The sequence below is a fragment of the Callorhinus ursinus genome, unplaced genomic scaffold (genome assembly GCF_003265705.2).
Source record: "Callorhinus ursinus isolate GAN/ISIS: 27379988/994484 unplaced genomic scaffold, GSC_fseal_2.0 scaffold25, whole genome shotgun sequence".
Taxonomy (NCBI): Eukaryota; Metazoa; Chordata; class Mammalia; order Carnivora; family Otariidae; genus Callorhinus; species Callorhinus ursinus.
The window spans coordinates 24,414,972-24,437,638 of NW_027397087.1; the positions used below are offsets into that span (position 1 = coordinate 24,414,972).

Sequence of the window (22,667 nt, forward strand, 5' to 3'; positions counted from 1 at the left end):
GCTGTGGGGTTAAGAAGGACCAAAAAGGTTATGAAACCCAGAGTGATACAAAAGCACCAGTTCCCCAAAAGGCCAAAGACCAGGGTACTGTGGCTGCCCACGCCACTCAGAAGTCTGAGTCATCTCATGACCCCGACCATGGCCACCGATGGACATTTACAAGAACTTCTACATAGACTACTTCCCAAATCAAAAGGTGGCCTCAGGGTGACCCCTTATTCCCATCTTTCCCTTTATATGAGCACCCAGACTGTTGAATTATCCAACAATCTAGACTATTTGGATTATTCATCACTGATTTATAGGAAGGAATATGGGAGGCTTTAAGAGGTGGTATTCAGAATTCACCTCGAAGGGCTTTCCTAGAAAAGATGCCTTTAAAAAAAAAAGCCGTAAGATTTGTGGTTAACTCACCAACACTTCACCAGAGAGTGCTACCCAGCTACTGAGGTAAAAATCAAAGTGAGATTTATTTCCAAGGAATAAAGACCAAAAGACTGCCTTCAAAGCTCTAAACCTAGTCACTTACTTTGGGTTTAACTCCAGAAAGGGCCGGAGGACTAACACCTAAAAAGCTGGAAACAAAGACACATACACTTCCAGGTGTGGATTTTTATTTTCACAAAGAGACAACAATGCCTTCCCACATACAAGTATTTACAAAACCCAACTGATTCACCAAGCTAGAACCTGGGTTTTTTCCAGTTCTCAACATAGTTGGGAACATGGAAACATTAGTACCCACACAATTCCCAGAGATGGAATTTATCCACCAAACAGTGTAGATTACCTAATGAAAGTGCACTTACCTGCACAACTCAGTCTAAAAACCTCTGTGATACAAACCTCATGGCCAAGGTTTCATTAATCTATTTGGTTTAATACCATGCAAACCCGAACAAGTGTGCTGCTACACTAACCTGAAAATCGGCTCTCATTTTACAATTAAAAAGGTTCTCAACGCTTTAGCAACTATACAGAATATGAAGGTTTATTTCAAAAAAGAGTACATTTTTTTTAAACCAGGATACACAGATGCACTTAATGTAACAGTACCTTCTGCAAAAATAGGTTACATAATACTCAGAAATGCAAGGAACAATCTTATTCTCTAAAAATTAGACAGCAGACTTTTTTTAAGCTTAGACAGCCTTCAAAATGGAGGCTGAAAACGCTTGGTGACAAGAAGCTCTAGAGCCTGACACCACAGAGCTAATGCTGCAAATGAAACTACTACCACACAGCTGCAAACTACTCTTTATATTCACACAGCGTTAAACAAAATGGTTTTGATTTCATCTTTTCAAATGTGTCTCGGTGCTGCAAGAAAAAAAGTTGAATGATACACAAAACTATTAAAAGTTACAACGGAACTATTTAAACATCTTCTCCAAAATTGAGAAAAGCAATCATGTTAAATTTTAAAAAAAGAGAAAAAAAGAAAAGTCTGACAGAACTCTCAAGCAAGTCAGAGGTCCTCTTCATAAAGTAGTCAAGTAAAGTTTACAGGAGATTTCAATAAATTATCTTGAAACCATGGCAGAGAGCTAATTTTCAGAATCGTCGTGGAGGTCCACCCTTAAATGGCTTAAATCCGGAGCCACTTCCTCTTGGCATGGAATTGCCACTGATTTGTACAATTCTATTAATTGGGGATGCATTACTGAAAAAGGTTTAAAAGAAAAAATTGTCAAGAACAAAAGAATAAATTACAGCTACTACCTATTAAGCATTTATCATTTATCAGGCACTGTTCTTTGTACTTTACCCATATTAAATAACTGACTTTTTTCAACAGTTTTGTGAGGTATGGACCATTACTAACCCCACTTTCTTGATGAAGAAACTGGGATCTAGAGGTTAAGTAACTTGCCCAAGATCACGGCTAATAAATGGTGGAACAAGGATGTGAACTTGGGCACTCTCACTTCAAAGTCTCTGCCTCATAGTAAGCCAATTAATGGGATGCACATGAATGGATTGGAGCAGTGGCTCTCAGAGTGTGATCCCCAGATGAGCGGCATTGGCATCACCTAGGAACTTGAACCTCCAAGCTAGAGGACATCATCACAGAATTATCTGTGGATTTCTTTTAGAGGAGGATGGATTTTTTTTTTTATACGTGTAATGGCAATGTAGTGGGTACTAATGAGCGACACGGGAAAAAAGACCCACCAAAACACCCTACAACCAATTTGGGAGACAAAAACCCATGGTGAAACAGTTTAAGTAGAATAAGATCAGATTACATAAAGGTTCGAATGCCTGACTGAGGATGGCAGGTTAGATCTGTGACCAGAGAGGCGGCTCATGGCTTTGGAGCAAATAATGGTCTAACAAAACAGTTCTAAGAGTTAAATTTATAAATAGTGTGAGTAACAGAGAAGGTGAAAGACTAATCGGAGAAGCTGAAATGTGAAGAAGGCATAGCTATTACAATTATTTTTTAAAAATGGAACCACATTTAGAAATTTATGCTAGGGGTGGAAGAAGATAAAAGATGAGGCCCAGTCTGGGTGAACAAGACGCACAGTGGCACTGGCAAACTGAAAGAAGCTGGAGGCAACACGTGGAACACGAAGGTTTGAAACGGGAGAGGAATGAGTTTGCCTGTGACCCTGAATTTATGGAGACGGCAAAACATTTACATAAAGATCCCAATATAGAGCTAAATATCAAGAGCAGTGTCTGAAGTTCAACCATCTGAAGGAGCCAGCAAAGGAAATCAAAAGGGCAGAAAGAAAAGTCAGACGCATTAGAAAACAGAAGAGTATTCCCCCCGAAAAAGAAAAGCCACAGTGAGCAATAGTGCTTAACCACCAAGGACACTGAGAGCTCAGAAAATAAAGGAATATAAATGTGGCTAGAAAAAAGGCATTGGTGACCTCTGAAACCAAAGGCTGAATGAGTGCCAAGGCGGTGCAGACACAGATACAGTAAACACTCACTCCAGTCTGATGGTGGGGCTGACCAGCGCAGCAGGGAGTGGGGTCAGCGGGCCCGCCCCCCTTCCAAGACAGGGGAATGGGAAAGAGAAAGGCATGGAACAGAGGGGGAGACCAGACCCGCCAGCTGAGGGGCCACGATGGACGCTGGTGCACAAGAGAAAGCTCGCCTCTGAGGATACGAACAGGCTCTGGGTTAGTTAAATGTCCAACAGTTTTGCTAGAGCTACTGGAAAAGGGAGGGAGCAGAACGTACTTTCAGTCTCCTCTTCCTTTCTAGGACTCCTTTCTAGGACTTTTAGGAGTGACAGGTGGTGAACAAGATGACGGTTCAGACATGAAGTTAGTGCTCCTTATCTACTGGATTATGACACACACACATACCTGTATCTCAGTCCATGTGGCAGAATGCCAATCAGTGAACTTACAATGAGGAGTATAAACTAACAAATTAACATCTGCTGCCCGGCATATAATCTCCGGGAGATCTGGAGTTAACATGGGGAAATGTTCAGGCAAAGTTAGGACTGTGACCACTAGCTGCCATTCAATATCTCAGAAACTATACTGCCCTTCAAGGAAAGGACAAAGGTTTGGATGAATGCTGGCAGAAAAGTCTTAACCAAGTACTTACCTTGCGTGCTGGGTTATCATGCCTGCTCCTGTCCGGCCATCACCCATCCGCCTTGCATCGTGATAGCCAGGCCCTTGAGAAGGTGGACCGTGCCACTCTTTCCGTGGTCCACTTGTGTCCCGTCCATGGCGTTCAACCACGTGTCGTTCCTCAGGGTAGTGCTAAAGAGTCACAGATTAAAAGAAAAGTCACAACACCTGCAGCCTCATGCCGATTCCCTTAGGCTGGGGTGCTCTGAAGTGTCCGAAACACATCAATAAGGTGTCTGAGAAGAAAAGGGGGTGAATAATAGCAGAGCACATGCAAAGAGTTTCCAGCTATTTTGTACTGAGAAGCTGCTCAGGCTTCAGGGCAGGGTATGGGGGCAATGTAATTTCTATTTCTGTAGCTTTCAGCACGCACATACTTTTTGACCCTCGGGTATTTCTAGATCCATATATGATGCATGGATGGACAGGTGTATAAGAAGGCAGAGTGAGGGGTCAAAACAGTACAATGAATCAGGGTAGGGGTAGGATCAACAGGCAAACAGCACACAGACACGGTGGTTGTTGTCCTATTTCACACAGTACTCATTATTGCTATGATTCTTACAAGGTCTTACATACATGACTATGAAAAACAGAGTGAATGAACCTAAAGAAACAAACGCCATAGAACTAAAGATCCAAGGAAAGCAGAGTCAGAAGTGATGACACTTAGTCTACAGAAAATAAAGCTGAAGATACTATACAAAGATATAATATTGGCAAACCAATTTATATTAGGAAAAACAGCATTTTCAAGGGAGGAACAGGATCTCCTCCTGGGGATACCTTTTCTAAGTGGGTATCGGAATACAGGGGCCAGTCTAGGAGTTTTTACTCTAAGGCAGAATGTCTGGATTACAAACCCCGTCTTAAAAGTTCTGCTCATGGGGCGCCTGGCTGGCTCAGATGGTTAAGCGTCTGCCTTCGGCTCAGGTCATGATCCCAGGGCCCTGGGATCGAGTCCTGCATCGGGCTCCCTGCTCCGTGGGAGCCTGCTTCTCCCTCTGCTTCTCTCTCTCTCCTCCTCTGTCTCTCATGAGTAAATAAAATCTTAAAAAAAAAAAAAAAAGTTCTGCTCATGGGGGGGCGCCTGGGTGGCTCAGTCGTTGAGCGCCTGCCTTCAGCTCAGGTCATGATCCCGGGGTCCTGGGATCGAGCCCCGCATCGGGCTCCCTGCTCATGGGGAGCCTCCTTCTCCCTCTCCCACTCCCCCTGCTTGTGTTCCCTCTCTCACTGCATCTCTGTCAAGTAAGTAAATAAAATCTTAAAAAAAAAAAAAAAAAAATTTCAGGGCTAGCATCCTACTTCTTTCGACTATTAATGTTTTTGTTTTTGATTTATTTATTTGTTTGTTTGACAGAGAGAGACACAGCGAGAGAGGGAACACAAGCAGGCTGAGTGGGAGAGGGAGAAGCAGGCTTCCTGCTGAGCAGGGAGCCCGATGCGGGGCTCGATCCCAGGACCCGGGGATCATGACCTGAGCCGAAGGCAGACGCTTAACGACTGAGCCACCCAGGCGCCCCTGGACTATTAATGCTCAATTGTTGACAGTAAAATATGAAAAACATTAAAATCTTTGATGAGAACCTCATCTCCCAATCGTTCCACTCTAACTAATCGAGGCCACATCAAAATGGCAAATCCTCGGAATTTATTCCTGAAGAGGTGACAATACATTCTCAAGCACTTACCTGTGTTCCACTTCCTCGGTCCGTGATCACACCTCTGTCTCCCTCTCTGTTCCCGTAGCCCGAAGCATTACTGCGACTGCCAGGGGGAGCCCCTCTCACGCTGTGTCCTGATACTTCCCTCCCAGATCGTTCCGGCCTTTCAACTCTGTTAAACAAAACCCAAAGACATCTATGATCAAAACTTTATTACACCTTTTTTTCCTTAAACCCAAATGCGTTCTATGCCATTGGCTGGGCCCTGGCAACTACTCAAGATACCTTGTTTCCCGTTTGTCGGAGGACATGCTGCTGTCACTTTTCCAGGTGGTTGGTCTGGATGGATTGGGCCCTGCTTCTCGAGGATGTCTAGGGTGAGTGATATCAGGCCTGTCATGGATGATCACGGTTCTCCTCTCGTCTCGTTCTCCCCGGACTTCTCGCCTGTCCGTTTCTCTAAGTTCATTTCTTGGTGGTGGAGGTTCATTTCTTCTGGAATCACTGAAATTTTTGGGATACCTTTCAAAACCCGGATCTTCTCTTCGTGCAGTAGGACGTGTTTTTTTCCCTTCACTTTGACCAACAAAGCGTTCTCGCCTATTGATTATTGAGAGCAAAGAACAGAGGTCCTGAAATGTACTTACTTGGCCTTATTCTTAATTGTATTTGCATAACTTACAAAAATCACAGCTTGTTTAAAAATTAACTTAAGGCAAAGCCACTAAAAAAGCCACAACTTTGATTATAACAACTTATACTCTAAATGTCTGGCATGAAGATTGTTGTTTAGCATCTGGGAGGAATTCACATCAAACACTCAAGTGACTACCGACCTGAAGGATATTCTAGTGTTCTAAACAGCTGAAGCACATCCAAAGCTAACAGCATTGCTACCGAGTTTTAAACAAGGTTAAGAAGATAAAGCCAATCTACTTAACCTTGTTACGGTGGCCTATTAAACTAATTTTTTTCCAAAGTCTATTTACTTAAGCAATCTCTACACCTGACATGGGGCTCGAACTCATGACCCCAAAATTAAGAGTCTCATGCTCTACTGACTGAGCCAGCCAGGAGCCCCAAACTAATTTTGAATACTGAATCACATTTACATTAATAAAAACAAAAACCAAACATACGATTTGTTCTGAACAGTCAGATCTGAGCTGTAGTACTTAAGATTTTACTAGCAAACCAAAGTTATCATTAGCAAGGCTCATGTACCAAATATAACAACTTTTTTTTTTTAAAGATTTTATTTATTTGAGAACGAGCGAGCAAGGGAGAGCATGAGCTGGGGGAGAGGCAGATGGAGAGGGAGAAACAGACTCCCGGTTGAGAAGGGAGCCCAACGTGGGGCTCGATCCCAAGACCCTGGGATCAGGACCTGAGCCAAAGGCAGATGCTTAACCTACTGAGCCACCCAGGCACCCCCCAAATACAACTTTCAAGGTATCTATCTACCTTTCAAAAGACGAAGACTGTACTGTTGAACTCTCAGGAAACCTGCCCCTCTCTCGGTGATCAAAGTCATTAAATCTGTTTTGCTGGCGAGAATAGTCAGATCCATGGCTGAATCGTGCATCTGTATCTAGAGACAACTTTTTATTCTCGCTCCAGTAAGGATCATCTCGCCTTGAAGAGAAATATTTGCTCATTTATATAAATTAGTTTTATAATACTCCAACAACACTTACTTGGAGTCATACATACCACATGCTAGGAACTGTGGATACTGAGGGCTAATAAACTCAAGACATAAAACATTCTGTTACAAGAACAAGCTAGCAAAGAATTAATTATCAGATTGCATAAAGTCATATAGTGTTAGAGGAATTTCACAGAGAGAAAATAGTTGAAAAATGGTCTGTTTTAAAATTCGTAAATGGAAAAGACAGCTACCATTTTACAATAAAATTCTAACAGTCCACAACTTTTTCAGTCACACTAACTTCGGAAAGGTTAGACAGGTAAGTCCCAAGCACAATTCATTCATTCTATTTCTCAACACAATCAACTAAATCTCACAGAACTTATATTAAGAAAATTAAATGACTGCATTTGGATATCTATTAAGCAGCATGAACACAAACACACAATGCACTCTTTCCAAGTCTGTCACTTCCAAGTTTATCTGCACTACCCTGTCAGAATTTTCACAATGGGTCTGAGTTTGAGAACCACCATGGGAGCCTACTATGGTGATGTATTTCCAGTCATAATGGAAAAACATCTGGCAACAGGAAGGGAAAGGGAAAAAAGAGCAGACTCTTCCTACTTGACAATGCACTGGATCCACTCCAGTCCTGCAATCATTCCCATCCCTACTGGATCATGACCTGTATTCCAGTGATGGTTGCCTGTACTTGCTAATCCTCCAATCAGTCTTAGTTTGAAAGGCATAAGATAGCAAGTGTTAACTGTTAAAGAAGAAAGCAGGCAACTACCTATGATCTACATCACGTGGGCGTTTCAAAGAATTCCTTTTCTCTTGTTCGTAACGAAGCTGTTGCTGTTGCCTTCTCAGCTCCTCTCGTTCTCGAGCAATACGTTCGGCTTCCTTACGGCGTTCCTTCAGACAACACAGAAGGAAGAACCAACCAATGCAAAATGAAAACACAAGGTAAGTACATGCACAACCTTGTTTCATCCTGTCATTAAGAAACCACCATAGGCAAGCACCGGGCAAAACACATACCTGGGACAAATATATAAACAAAATTGACTTCAGAAATCAGTAAGCTAGGCTATGGCTATTGTTCTGCAACATTAAAAATAACAGAGATTGGGTGGTGGAAGTTGGCAGGTAATTGGGAAGGTCAGATTTAGTTTCATCATTTGACTGAAACAAAAGCACCTAAAGGGAATTGGATATAAAGTTCTTAATATGTCTGCAAACTAAAGTGCCTTAAAACCCTGGATGCAATTCTGCAAAGAGAGGCATTATTTCCTTCCAGCCTTGGGAAATCATTCCCACTCTACTATGTAAGGAAATAAGTTATTATTTGCTGAGACTGGGATAGTGACAGAGCCTGGATTATAACTACTCTGGACTCATAGTCCTATGCTCAGACTATTAGGCTGCCATGATATTGCAGAGCTTGAGTTATTACCAATTGGCTAGAACAAAGTCACTACTAAATGTATTTTGAACTAGCACCTAAGTGATTGTTATCTTTCAGGGACACCTTAATAAATGCTCATTAGCTGAACTCATTCTATAGAAGCTTTACAGCAAGTAAAGCAAATTTTAGGGCAAAAATCACAGGGTTTGAAAAAGGTCAGTTATTTAAGATGAAAAGATTTTCTGACTGCACCTGTTCAATACGAATGCGTTCCCTTTCCAAGCGTTCGCGTTCCATTCTCTCTCTCTCTAGTTTTTGCCTTTCAATTTCTAGGCGCTCTCTCTCTCTCTGTAAGCGTTCCCGTTCTTCCCGTTCACGAATTATTCTAATGCGTTCTCGCTCTCGACGCTCTCTTTCTGCAATCTCTCTTCGTCTAACAAAAATCAGTATTTAGAAATACTTAAATTATGCTAGCACTGTGTGAAAGAGAATAGCTTTTGAGTTTGAATTTTTCCTTGAGGTTGGCAATTTTAAACTTCAACTCAACCTAAGTAGTTTTAATGTAATTGGAAAGAGAACTCAAAATAAAACTTTAAACAGATTCCAATGCTATCACTTATTTATTAAGACTGTCAACTGAGGAGCTGAATTTTATAGAGTAGTTGCTTCTTAGAGGACTCCTGTTTAAATAAAAATCCCATAATAATAGCCCATTAGTGAATCGACATTTTAAAAAGGAGATGTTCTACATATATGAATTTCCAAAACTACAACTTCTACTGTTTTTGAGAGGAAAATTTCCAGTATCTAGTATATGGTCTACCTCCTTAAGCAAGGTATACCTTATTTTGATGACTTGGGATCATACCCATCAACGTGAATTACAGCAAATGCTACATATAATAAAATGTGGCCTTACTTTAAGGGCCTTTTTGGTGTTCACTGGCCCATGCTTCTCTGAATCAGGACAGAGTTCAAACGTTTGCTGAACTGAATGAAGTTACTGTATTGGGATTTCTAATCACGTTTTTGTCATCCCCTCACTCTAAGACCCTCCATGCACTCTATCACCATGTCTTCTAGCAACCCAATGGTTCTCAGTGGCTCAGTGCTGCCCCCATGGAAATCTGAGGGCCATTTTAAATTACCACAACGACCATGGGGGCTGTTAGCAGCATTTAGTGAGTGGGGACTACGGATTCTAAATATCTTATGATGCGTGGAATAATCAGTATAGTTCTGCATAACAAAAAACTGTCCAACACTTACACCTTTCAAATGCCATAATGGACATTCATGTCATTAAAACAAACAAAATCACCTTAAAAAAAAATTGGAGCCTAGAACTTGACTCGCTTTTAATAAATGCTAGGTCGGTTTGTTTGCTTTGGCATGGTTTTATATACACTAAAATTTCTAGAAATGCAACTCCATGTAAATTAGAGGAAAAATGATACTTTCTTAAGACCTTCACCAAGAGCTGTTCACCATTTCAGAAATCATGTAGTAATGTCAACACCACTCCTGGTATTTGACTTACCAAAATGACACACCAATATCAGTCTGCATTTGTAGCTGTCACATTTTCATTGAGTCTAAAGAGGGTTGTAAACATCTGACTACTTCATTAGGTCTTCTAGAGTCGTGCCTAAACATTCATATCTGGAATATATGCTTCATTATAATTTACTTTTATTTCTTCTTTATATTAGAGTTAAGGCATTATATTGTTTTTTTTGGAAATTATTTATATAGGCATATTATGCATTTGTAGGCCTATTATGCATCAATTACATTTCAGCAGAGTAAAGAGAATGCTGTGACTATATGTGTGTGTGTGTGTGTGTGTGTGTGTGTGTGTACACACACATACATAAAAAAAGGAGTGCTGGTCTGACAGACCTGAGAATCACTGCTCTAGTGGCTCCCACTCTCTCATTCTGATTTATCGTCTACATAGGAATCTCAGTATATTGGGACTTCATCAAAAAGAGGAAAAAAAATGGGTTCTGAGTAATGCAAGGATTATTTCCTTCTAATAAAGTATGTGACATAGTACTATTTAAGTTGTCAAATGTGTCTGGTTGTTCCTAATACTCCTCTGAATGAATAGATGAAATCCCATGATAAAAGACCTCTCAATGAGATAGGTTAATATCTGGAAACTTATATTACAAAACATTTTCACGAGAATATTTTAAGTGGCATCAAAAAACTGACATAGGAAAGCAATGGTGGCATTCATGGTGAACTGCTGAGATATTGCCACTAAAAATAGAAATGTTTTGTTTTGTTCTCTATTTTAAAGAGAATGCTTGCTTCGAGATAGAACTTGAACACAATAAGGTTCACAAGGCGAATCTTCCTTCACTTGGGCTCTAATCCAAAGTACAATCAATTTTTCCTAAAATGTCAACATGCTACTTGAACACTGTAGCTTACACTATCTTATCTCAACATCATTTTTTCCTTTAAAGTCACGTTTTTCATTGCGGCAGCTTTGGAGTAGAGGAAAGAGCATTGGACTTGGAGTCAGAAGACTTGGGTCTGAGTCCCGACTCTGCCACTCATTAGCCATGTGGCATTGGAAGAGTCATTTAGCCTCTCTGGGCCTCCATTTTTTCAATTAAGTAACGGGCGCACCTAATCTTACAGAACAGTTGAGACAGAGATAACAGATGGAAAGGTACTTTGTAAATTATGAAATGCTATGCAAACTTAAGAAATCATTAGGTCTTACTGCACTTCTTAAAAGTGGCCAATAGCTTTCTGTGGGAATACAATTTCCAGAAATCTGGTTTGTAACTGGCGTTAAAGATGTACGTCTAGTTAAAGACAGGTATAAAACAGACTCTTTTCCTACCTTCGAAGTTCCATTGCTCGTCGCAATCTTTCAAAGCGAACTAAATGCTCTCTTAGTCTTTGTTCCTTCATCTTTTCAAAAGGCAAGATGTCTTTCCTTCTATAGTCTTTGTCCCTTTTTTTATCTAGGCTAGCTCTCTCCTTTTCCTTGCTTCTCCCATGAATCTACAGAAAAAAAAAGTGGTAACAAGACTAGAAGTTAAAATAATTCGGGGTTTTGGTTTTCAAGTTCAGCTGGTCATTTAAAAAGGTTAAATGAGTAATGACATTCTATTTTTCTTAGATTTTCAAGCACAAAAGTATGCAAAAAATGGTTACAGAGATACTAAATTGTCTTCTTTTAGAAACAGGGAGAATAGGATACAGCATCCATCCAGAGACTTACTTTCTCATATCTTCCTCTTCTTGATGGCCTACAATGATCTCCTTTAGTTTGGTCTAGTATTACCATATGTCCTGGACTCTTGGAACCTAAGAGAAAAAAAAAGTAGATAAACAAATGCTTAAAAAACATTTCATTAAAAAAGACAATCAAGATAATGTAAAAATGCTGAATTCTCAAATAGCCAGATATTCAGAAACCAGTGCATGAAATAAAAAAAACCTACTTATTTTAGGAGAACTTAGCTGCACATAGTTTTTAAAAATAACTCAATCCACAAACATAAATACTTTCTGTGATACCAAAAGATCCCAACTCAGTTACACAACTACGAATCAATGGCCGTTTACAGCCAGCCCAGGTCTTCCAGTAAAGGGGCTCAGCTGGAAGAACACCTTTGTTTCCCAAGAGTAGAAAAGACGACAACTAGTGCTAGTGGACCTCCACCTCCCCTTCTACCACAGTGACATCTAACAAAATTTAAATATTTATCTGGACTGTAATCTCAGGTTTTCCCTTCCACTGTGAAAATGAAGTTGTAAAAAGCATTAGAAAAGGGATCAAGAAGAAAGATACATATAGCATACTTATTCGCTTCTTTTCTTCACTTTTTTTAATCGAGTCTGAAGTTTGGCCACTTGATCCATTATCATTCTTCTCGTCTTTACCTTCTATTTTCTTAGTCTCCTTGCCTTCCTTTTTTTCACACTTCTCAGACGACCTTTTCTCTTCTTTTTTGACAGAGGCTTGTGTCCTGACCATACCACCCAAGAAAACAACAAAATGAGAACTACCTCATCAATTTCCCAAAAGTCTATGTGCTTATCAAAAAAATAAATCCTTACTTGCTACTTCTATCACTCATATTTTTTTTGTCTCCAGAACTTCTTGAACTACTCTTTTCATCATTTTCTTTCTTCAGTTCTTTCTTAGAAGGATCACCTTTAACCTGAAAGGTTTAAATAGAAAAACAAAAGAAAACAAAACAAAAAAACTGTAAGTTACACTTATGATCATAACAAGTATGCTGCTGGGACAAAATGTGGAAAACAGGAAGTAAAAAATCTGGAAAATCTGGAAGTAAAAAACTAAAAATAAATACTTAAAAATTATACCAAATTCTACTCCCTACTGGTATAACATCTTTAAATTGAGCATTACTGGCCCTCAAAGTAACCTCCCTCTTATATACATTTAGGCAAGCTTACTTTTTCCACAGAAATCAGCTGTCCATGCAGCTCAGTGCGATGAAGATGGGCAATACATCTGGACACCTCTGTGCTTGAAGACATGGTTACAATGCCATAGCACTTTGCCCCAGGACTTCGAGCATTTGTAACTACCTTTGCACTCAGAACCTATAACATAAGATAACACTTTACAAAGTTTTGCAACTACATACATTTCTGAGTAAGTCAAACTTCACAAGTAAGACTATTCAAATAAAACGATATGTTCAGGATACAGAAATTCATGATGAAGGATAAATTTAGAATATATATTATTCTGTTTTATATTCTTGTGATCACTATCTACTTGGCTTGTAAGTACTTAGTAAATATTCAGGGGAACAATTTAAAGTGTCAAAAAGCAATTTAACCTACCTTTATTTTTTTCTTTTTTTTTAAAGATTTAATTTATTTATTTGCAGAAAGAGACAAAGTGCGAGAAGGAACACAGGCAGGGGGAGTGGGAGAGGGAGAAGCAGGCCTCCCGCTGAGCAGAGAGCTCAATGCAGGGCTCGATCCCAGGACCCCGGGACCATGACCAGAGCTGAAGGCAGTTGCCCAACAACTGAGCCACCCAGGTGCCCCTATTTTTTTCTTATTAATTTTTTTAAATATATAGCCAAAACACAGTCACATCAATGAAATAACGGCACAATTAATGAAAGCAAAGAAATAATATTCTCAGTTAGATTTGGGCCAAACTTCCCCTACCATAAGTCCACCCTGACTCTCTTAGAGGGAAAAAAAAAAAAAAAGGTAACTTTCTAGAAAGTTTCTAAATGAGTGTTAACAATTTTCTGTAACGAGTAACTACAAAAAATTTCAAAAAAATGAATAAAGAATCATCCACATATAAAAAAATCAGTCTTTAAAACACACCCTACAAAAATACACTCTAAAGAGACACATTTTCTGTTTTGTGCTTTTAAAATTTATACCAATATCAAAGTGACAAATAATTTCAACTCTATAAAATCGTTAAGAGAGACAAGGGATGGGTGAGTAAGAAGAAAAGTGAGAGAACAGTCTAGTGCTGAACAAAGAGAAAGACAGACATAATGCCATGAAAAGGTAAACAGGGAATTTAGGAGGCTGTGTGGTGTGAATGGCTGGAAACTATCAGCTTTTACCTCAACTCTGGGAAAGGCAGACTTGCCCCAACAGCAACTTGATTTTTAAGCCCAACATCTTGTTATAACGGTGTCCTTTATATAGTTTTAGTCCCAGGAAATGCCAGCATTAAAATATTGGTTTTGGATCTCTAACAATAAATTACCAAGGCTAGTCATGTGACTACAATTCTCAGTGTTCTGTATCTGACACCTACAAGAATCCTTAACACTCAGGCAACTCTCTATATTAAAAGGAAAAAAAAGACTCCTGAAAGCAACAGGATAGATTTTTGTAACATTCATTACTGGTTATTTACCGATACTAGTCATAAATAAATATTCCAAAGCCTACTGTGTGCACACAAAGTACAGCAGATAAAGTCTCTGGTTTCAAAGAGCTTACACTGGTGTAGATTACATACAATGTATTAATGAAAACCAAAAATATAAGATAGAAAGTGGTGAGTGCCTTAAGGGATACAGATCGACTATAATTCAATTCAACAACTATTAACTGACAATTTAATTCATTTAATTATTCATTTAATTATTGACTATTCTTCTCTTCTATTAGGTCTTCCCCTTATATGCCAGGGAAACCTTTCCTGATGAACCAACTATAGCAAACCCTCCCCTTTTTGCTTTCTTAGCAACTCTTTCCATCATAGCACATATCACGACTTCTGATTAAGTATATTTTTACCAGTTTTACATTTTTCTCCACTACTGTACGAGAATCTGTATGATGACAGGGACATCAGCTCCCACCCCACCCCCAAACTCTATATCCCATCGTCTAATACTAGTCTACCTATATTTTCCAAATGACCAGATCAGCCTCAGATACTCTAGTTTCTAGAAAAATCATGACAAATGTGAAAAACAAAATGCAGTCCTTGGCTGAGATGGGCTCAAAATACGAGCTTTTAATAAAAAGATCCCCAGGGTTCAGGGTGAGATTTTATGTTGCAATTCACCAATACCACAGAACTCAATAATTATGCCTATACCAGTCCTAAGAAAAACAAGAAACTGGAAGGTTTTATGTAATACCGTTTTGAACATAATCCCCATTTCAAATGGAGATACCAGAAAGACAGATAAAAATTGTACCTTTCCATATTTGCCAAAGAGGTTCTTCAAGTCAGCAGCTTTGGTATTAGAAGAAAGTCCACTAACCCAGATATTTTTAGTTGAGCTTCCACTGCTACCACTAGTACTACTTGTACTTCCTAGAATAGATTTAACATCAGACATTTTAGTGTCTTAATTGGAAATTTTATTTTTTAACAAAATTATTGTCCATACGCTTTCAAAATTGTAAAATCCTCCTTTAATTTAAATTATGGTAGTACAACCCTGCTGTATCCAAAGCCTATGAATCTGCTATTATTCAAATCAAACACAATAGACAATACAGCTAGTGAGGAAACAAATCTGAACATCTGTATACTTCCTACCGCGTGAGTTTAAAATCAAAATGTGTGAAACATCAACCACAGGTCTTGGACCTTCACTGTTAAGTTTAATCATTTATACTCTACCACTGCACTTATAAACAACCAGAAGGCAGTCATCAACAAACATACAGACTGCTTAATTACCCTCATCTGTTCTGGGCTTTAGATCCTGAGAAACTGGGAGTGCGAGAGGGAACAGTCAAAGCAAGGGATAAACTATTTCCAAGAATTTAAATGTTTAATAACAAAGACTAACCAACAGCTCATCTTCATTCTCTAGTAGAGAAAGAATAAAAAAGAAATTATACGCAGCTAGTTAACTCTGGATTTAATAAAAGACAATCTTCTAAGACAAATTAATTACAAGAATAAAATCAGAAACCTCGAAATCCTTTAGAATAGGTAAATATAATGTTATATGAATCATTTTTGCACTAATTCCAACACAAATTATGGTTTCACACACAGAGATGCCATTTCTTAGAATACAGGCCTACTCAGTCACCCTCCAGTGTTTTTCCTCAAACGTGCTGTACTAAAAGGGGAGCTTTCATTCATTTGACTTTACTTGGAAAACAATTCTTACCCCACTTTAAGAAAAACAGTAATAATTAAAAGTAACAATTTTTGTAACTTCAGGTTGTTATATGTGGAAAGAGTAAAACTTTCAATGCTTTCGAATATTACATGCCACAAATTTTAGTTGAAAAATTACTGTCAGTGTAGACTTATACGAGGAGATAACATCTACCTGACTCAAATATTTTAAATATTAATGGTTGCTGCATTTCTACTCTTAAAAAATACATTTATCAAAGGATCGATTTTATTCTATGAAATGCTAACAAGAAGCGCATTTGTCTTTTTTATATTACCAGTAACATTTGGGCCCAGGTACTTCTCTTACAGAAAAAAAATTTTTAGTTAATAGAAAAAAGTTACCATTTAACCAAGACCACTAAGTTTCTAAATTTAAAGGGTAACACTTAATAAAGTTATTGTATTTTGTCCATTAACCAAAACTGTAAGGGATCTAAGTATCGCAATTAATTGTCAATTAGTAAGTCAATCACTAAGATTTCCAGCAATAAAACATACCAACAAAGCAACACTAAATACACCACAAAACAGATTAACATTCACTGAAGAGGCATTTTAGGACTCTGCAGTACCTGAATGGTGTTATTTTTCTCTTAAAATGCTTTTTTTTAGAAAACAAGAAATGTTTTCAAGTAGATGGCATATGTACAAGAGGAGACCATAGTGCACAGCCATGAGATAACCAGACATCCCAACATCAAATATTGCATCTTTAAGCTTACAAGAATTTCAAATAAAACTAATTTCCAACACAAGACTCCCATCAACCCAAAATAAGTCAAATTAAGAAGTAAATCTTCAAGAATCAAACTACTATATATTGGCTTCGTTACTAGAAGTGTGCCCTGGCTTAAACAATGAAAGAAGTAAAACCAAATGTTAGAGACTGATTTTCTTTTAAATGCTAGACTCCACAAATAGAGGCAAATACTATTTACAGTACATTTCCTACTAGACAAGAACAGGGGAAAAGTTGTGCTGGTGCATAAGGGTTGCAAAGGACTACAATTAAAGATAAAATACTTCTAAAATTATAATGTAAGAAAATGAAATATCCATTAACACTCAGTACAGCTGCATAGAACACAATGTGAAAAACACATACTTTTAGCATACTCAAACCAGTTTACAAATTAAGTAATTAAAGCGTAACGCTTCAATCACACCCAGAGTTTGTAGAAGTCTGTTTAACTCAATAGTCTACACCGAGGCCCACCCAACATTTTTAGTATGTCAATTTTTAATGACTAAAGGTCAAAGGAAACCCCAATTACTACTTTTTAATGAAAGTACGCCATTTACCACTGAAACAAACTGGAAAAAAATTCATTACCTTTGTCATCTTTGGATGATGTCTTGCTGTCCTTAGATTCCTTTGAAGAGCTAAAGAAGCAAATCACCAGAAGAAAATTGAAAACAAAAAAAAAAACAAAAGAAAACAAAAATCGAACAGCTTGATATTGACTATATTTCACACTAGTACTATTTGTACAAATTAACAATTCCAAAGGCCTAGATTAGGTTATTTGAGCAAATGATTCCCTTAGGATTCTTGCACTGATTTTCCCCAAGATGCCTGAAGAGCTAGATTTTCTGACAATTCTATTCAGTGGATATATGGCCATCTTCTCCAGATTTGAGGACTGGGACTTGACTTCACTTTGTGTTCTTAGGACTGATAGTTGTTCATTAACCATCATCACAAGGATTTTTAAAAATAAAACACAAAAAAATTGTCAATTTGAAAAAAAAACCAAAAAACAAAAAACAACCAAAAAAAAAAAAAAACCAAATATATGCTGACAATGCAACAATGCAATCAGTAGGACACACTGCATATTACGAAGATCTTGAAATTTTTTTAAAAGTAACTTATGACGGTCAAAAATATTATAGGCAGGATCATAAGTACTAATTACTGTACATGGTCTTGAAGCCACCCCCTTAATGTAGAGTGATCTTATTGAATGCTGGAATTCAGTATCGTAAAGAACTGACATAGAAAAACAAACCTCTTTGCTTGACCAGAGGCCCCAGTAGACGAGGGCCCTTTCTTCAAAGTATCCTTTTCTTTGTCTCCAGATTCTGCTTTCTTAGAACTTTCTCTGGCTTCCTTCTCGACAGGATCACCCTTCACGCAGTCTTCCTTCTTACCATCTTTATGGTTCGCATTCATCTCATAATCCTTGCTTTCCTTCTCCGGGCTCTGTGCAATGGCGTCCTGCCCATCTTTTGGCTTACTTGCTTCAGAATCTGTAATTTTCACATTTTTACCTGTTTCTAGGAGGTCATCACCATCAAAATCCAGAGTGATGGCATCTTCAGCCTGGATTGTGACCGAGATGTTGTCATCCTCAGCTTCTTTCACAGGTGCATTAGCTTCCATCTCTTCGTGAGCTGTGTGATCAGCCTCAGCTAGGTTCCCTTCTGAAGGAAGAGGTTTAGATACTTCTTGTGTACCATCACCAGAACCTGCTATATCTAAGAGGATTTAACAGGAATAAATATGGCAAAACAAGAAGTTTAAACAATTTCATATTCATAAGCTAGAATAGGACCTAGAAAATATAAAGCCAGTTATTAGCACTGATGGAAGGTTAGGGGAAAAAAAAACACAAGGGTATTAACTAACATAAACAATCCTTTACCCAGGATCACTTATTCTTCATGGAAAAAATGATCTCTACATACAAATACCAAACAACAAAAGTGAGGAAGTGGTTCCATCCTGAGGATACCAGCTCTTCGTTTGCGGTTATAAGTTAATGGCAAATGGAAGATTTTGTTTCCCTCGATGAGATAGTGACAGATGTGCAGATTTGTTATTCAGTGTTCAAATCATCTTGGGTTTAACCCTTGTGACCTTCAGAACTCCCATGGTGACGTCTTGAAAGGTCACAGTCTGAGGATATCAATCAGTCTTCAAAGTTTTTCAGGGCCCCATCCTTTTCACTCTTCTGATTCAATTCTTGGGTAGTCCAGAATCGTATGGAAAACTGCTACAGAAGGCTCCAAAGATGTCCTGCTCCATAATGTTCAGGAAATTGGTTATTTCCAGTCTTCGTCCTGTCCAGCCAGTCCCGAAATTACCATTTTCGAAGATGTCTTGCATTTCCCCAAAATGGAAAGGCTTCGGGCATGTGAGATTTTCAGTCAGTAGCTTTACTTCGTCATCGCTTTTGGGCTTTTTATTCTGCCTTGTCCTGCTCCATGTCCTTTCTAGTCCAAAGGAGGATCCTTTGACTTCCATCCAAGAACTCTTCCATAACCTCGTACTGATCAATGCATTACTACTGATGTCCCTGTAATTGTATTGAATGAGACAGTTCTCCTAAACTACGAAAACTGTCGGAAGACTGTATGAAAGTTTCTCTACGCAGCAAACAAAAAGTCAGTCTCCTGGTCACCCATTTTTAGGACTGGTTGTACAATTCATTATCTGTTACACTCTAGAACCCCAATAAGCACGTATGAGTTACTGCAGTGCCAGTCGTAAAGGACATTATCGACTTACCGTATGCTAGAAGTTATTTTAAAACATAAAATTAAAATTGGGTTAAATAAAATATGGCAATGTCCACTACAGTAACTGATATGTACCATTAAGTTAGAACATAGCTTAAACGTTAAAAAGAAAATTAAAACCAATTGAAAAATAAAATCAAGATGCTAACTTAATTCACTAAATTGATAAATTTGAAAATAAACTCATTTCAAAAATAAGATTTCAAATAAGGAATGTTTTATTTTCACATAATTTACTATTTTTCTAAATGTCAGCAATTTTTAAACTCTACTTGGCATCAAACATACCTTTCTCATTTTCTTCTTCCTCACCATCCTGAAATTCAAAGAATAATCAAATGTAAAATGAATTCACTTAAAACTAGATTTTAGTAATAGCACAAAAGCAGTGAGGTTAAACTAGTATATAATTTAATAATATTAATTAGGGACACCTATCACTAACAAATATAGGCTATTCCGATCAGAACCAGAGCCCATTTAGAGAAATGTGGCACATTATCTGGTGGATGTGGTCTCAGACAAAACAGATAAATCTATCAGTAATTATATCAACAATCAAATGGATTAGTTTCAGTATTCAAAACTAGTTTATAGAATCTGAATCCTACTCACATCAAAGAGTTGCCAAAAGACTGACCTGATTATCTTATGTGACTCAGGTCAAAAGCACTTTTAGGGCGTGCTATTCCAAACAGTATGAGAAAGTACACTGTGAAGACATACACTTTCAAGGGCTTAAATGCACATTAATAAAACAAACAAAAACCCTTTCCAGGCATCTCAGAAGTAAGAGGAGTGACTACAAGAGTAGTTATTTTCAAATTACTCATTCCTTTTTTCGGTTGAAAATGAATTCACAGTGGTCACATATACCCTGATGGTCAGACGCTTTAAAAATGGTATTTGCACTACAGGTAATCAAAATAGTAACTCACACTGTTTTAAAAATATGACTGATTTTAATTTTAAAATATGTGATCTCTCCGCTTAATCTAAAATTAAGCATGTGCTAGCCTGAAAACAGGAATACTGCAAAGGGATTTTCCCTTTTTCTCTACCCAGCAAATACTACAAAAAACCCCCGAAGGTAGTCAAAGTCACACCAAGAAAAAAAACCAACATTTTCCCCAAATTAAAGATCAGAACAAATAAGCAAATACCCATTTAATCTCAGGAAAGGGAAAAAAACCTTAAGGGATGTTTTAATTTATAACTTTTAAAATAAAAGCTGAGTTGAAGTAGATCATTTTCAGTCAAGGTGGTGTGAAGCTACCACATACAAAGCCTTAGAGTAGTGGGTCTCAAACTTTGAGTCTGTATCAGAATCCCCTGGAAGGCTTGTTAAAACAGTTTGCTGAGCACCAACCCAGAGTTTCTAATTCAGGTCTGAAGGCAGGACTTGAGAATCTGCATCTCTAACAAGTTTCCAGGTGATGCTGATGCTACTGGTCCAAGGACTACACTTTAAGAACTACCACCTTAAAGTGACAGCCTAGTAGTGAATGACGACTTTAAAAATTGAACTGTACACAAAACTTTAAATGGTGTATTTATCTTGTAACACAATTTTAGATTCCAGAAAAGCATGCATTCCTTAAAAATGTCAAATATTTTACCGTATGCTCAAAATTACATCTGATAACCACCATTATTTCTAAGAAATCATTTTAAAGGATTTTTCGACTTTAGGCTAACATGTAAGTGCCCCCAAATTATGGAATGCCCAATTGCTTTACACACTAAACATGAAGGAAACTTAAGAACACTGAAACAACTAAGCCACAAGCTTAGGAAGTAAGAGTCCAAAAACAAGTAGATTATTGACTGATAGCAAAGTGAATTGTATTATCACGTAAGTCCATTATATTACGCTCTAATAACCTCTTTACTGTCGTTCTGTTGAACCAGAATTTAGTTTTAGTCATTGTTTCTAATCTGCAACATCTGGAAAGGAAAGAAAAATGCTTTCACTTGGGTGGAGTGACAGGCAATGGCAGCAAAGAAAGGATGAACTGTTGATTTATCTTTTTCTTCCAGATTCTTTTAGCCCAGTAATTTGTTGTGGAGGGATAAACAAACTGGAATATCTTAACTTTTATTCAGGAGAACAAATGAACTTAAAGAATGCAACTTGCCGTTTCTTTATCTACCAACAGCACACCACTTCCCAGTTATTCTCTTAGAGTTGCGATATTGACAGGTTCAAAAAAAATGCCCAAATTATCACGTTTTAAAAAGTAAAAAAATTTAAATATTGTAACGTAAAAAACAAAATCCTTTCTGCTGTAATTCTACCAATTAAAAATGTTATTTCTTGCTGCTAAAATAACTGGTAAGGTTTGCCTTACTTTGCTGAAGAGCTTTGAGATATTTATCCTAATTACTCAACATGTCTTCTGAAGAGGCTCATAACATTAGTTTCTCAAATGAGAGGTAACACTAGCTTTACTACATATACTTAAATGCCCCTAGAAGAGTCTGACCCGGCTTCTAGAATACAAAACCGACTACAGTTGGGGGTGAAGCACAGAAACCACTAGGGTTAGTAGGAAAGACGAGACACAGTTCAGTGCAGACTTTGTTGTGCAGTATGTGCAGTAAACAAAGCACTACTGAAGTCAAACCTTTGGCCCTACGTAAGCCTGAAGTCCTCATAATAAGGAAACAAAACAAGAAATGCAAGAAAGATAATGGGAAATTTTTCCTGTCTAAATGATACAAATGATAAATCATGCACCTTATCTGAAAATAATTTTCCTCCACTGAAAACAGGTTTTTTTCAAATGAAAAATATACTAAATCAGTAACAACAATGTAAAGCATCCTCTTACATTAACTACTTTTTGAGTTTATCTTGAAAAAAATGTAACATTTCACATAAGAAAATGAAGCAAATGCCCCCTGTAAGGTAGGAATTCGTGTTATCTTTGTAGCAGGACCTACAATCCTTAGTCAAATGCCAAAAGTCATATACGAAGCTTCTCTATTTTTATTTCATTCTAGGAGCAGCAATGATAAGAGACAAAGACAAGCGAAGGACTTATTTTTCAGTTAAGAAAGTGCTTATTACATATATAGTAAGGATACACATACGCACATGTGTATATATATGTATATACACACACTCATTCTACCTTCCCCCTAGCTTAATCTCGTG

General features: G+C 37.9%; 1 protein-coding gene and 1 pseudogene across 9 annotated transcripts in view; one reads left to right on the plus strand and one right to left on the minus strand.

Moving 5' to 3' along the window:
• The window catches only part of LOC112832848 (ATP synthase peripheral stalk subunit d, mitochondrial pseudogene), a 407,341-nt pseudogene that overhangs the window by 122,174 nt on the left and 262,500 nt on the right, over positions 1-22,667 (plus strand).
• Positions 598-22,667, minus strand: part of SLTM (SAFB like transcription modulator) — a 42,688-nt gene continuing 20,618 nt past the window's right edge. For 4 of the 9 annotated variants that reach the window (XM_025883659.2, XM_025883667.2, XM_025883660.2 and 1 more), the window contains 16 exons: positions 19,796-19,823; positions 17,995-18,463; positions 17,316-17,365; positions 15,036-15,154; positions 12,790-12,939; positions 12,427-12,530; positions 12,169-12,335; positions 11,585-11,670; positions 11,201-11,364; positions 8,590-8,770; positions 7,720-7,844; positions 6,737-6,907; positions 5,558-5,872; positions 5,300-5,444; positions 3,580-3,740; positions 598-1,663 (listed from right to left, as the gene is read on the minus strand). In XM_025883659.2, the coding sequence (XP_025739444.1) occupies positions 1,555-1,663; positions 3,580-3,740; positions 5,300-5,444; positions 5,558-5,872; positions 6,737-6,907; positions 7,720-7,844; positions 8,590-8,770; positions 11,201-11,364; positions 11,585-11,670; positions 12,169-12,335; positions 12,427-12,530; positions 12,790-12,939; positions 15,036-15,154; positions 17,316-17,365; positions 17,995-18,463; positions 19,796-19,823 (2,544 nt within the window). In that variant the 3' untranslated portion in view covers positions 598-1,554. Of the gene's footprint in view, positions 1,664-1,690; positions 3,434-3,579; positions 3,741-5,299; positions 5,445-5,557; positions 5,873-6,736; positions 6,908-7,719; positions 7,845-8,589; positions 8,771-11,200; positions 11,365-11,584; positions 11,671-12,168; positions 12,336-12,426; positions 12,531-12,789; positions 12,940-15,035; positions 15,155-17,315; positions 17,366-17,994; positions 18,464-19,795; positions 19,824-22,667 lie in introns of those variants that run through there. The other 5 variants (XM_025883661.2, XM_025883663.2, XM_025883668.2 and 2 more) reach the window with 3 other exon arrangements.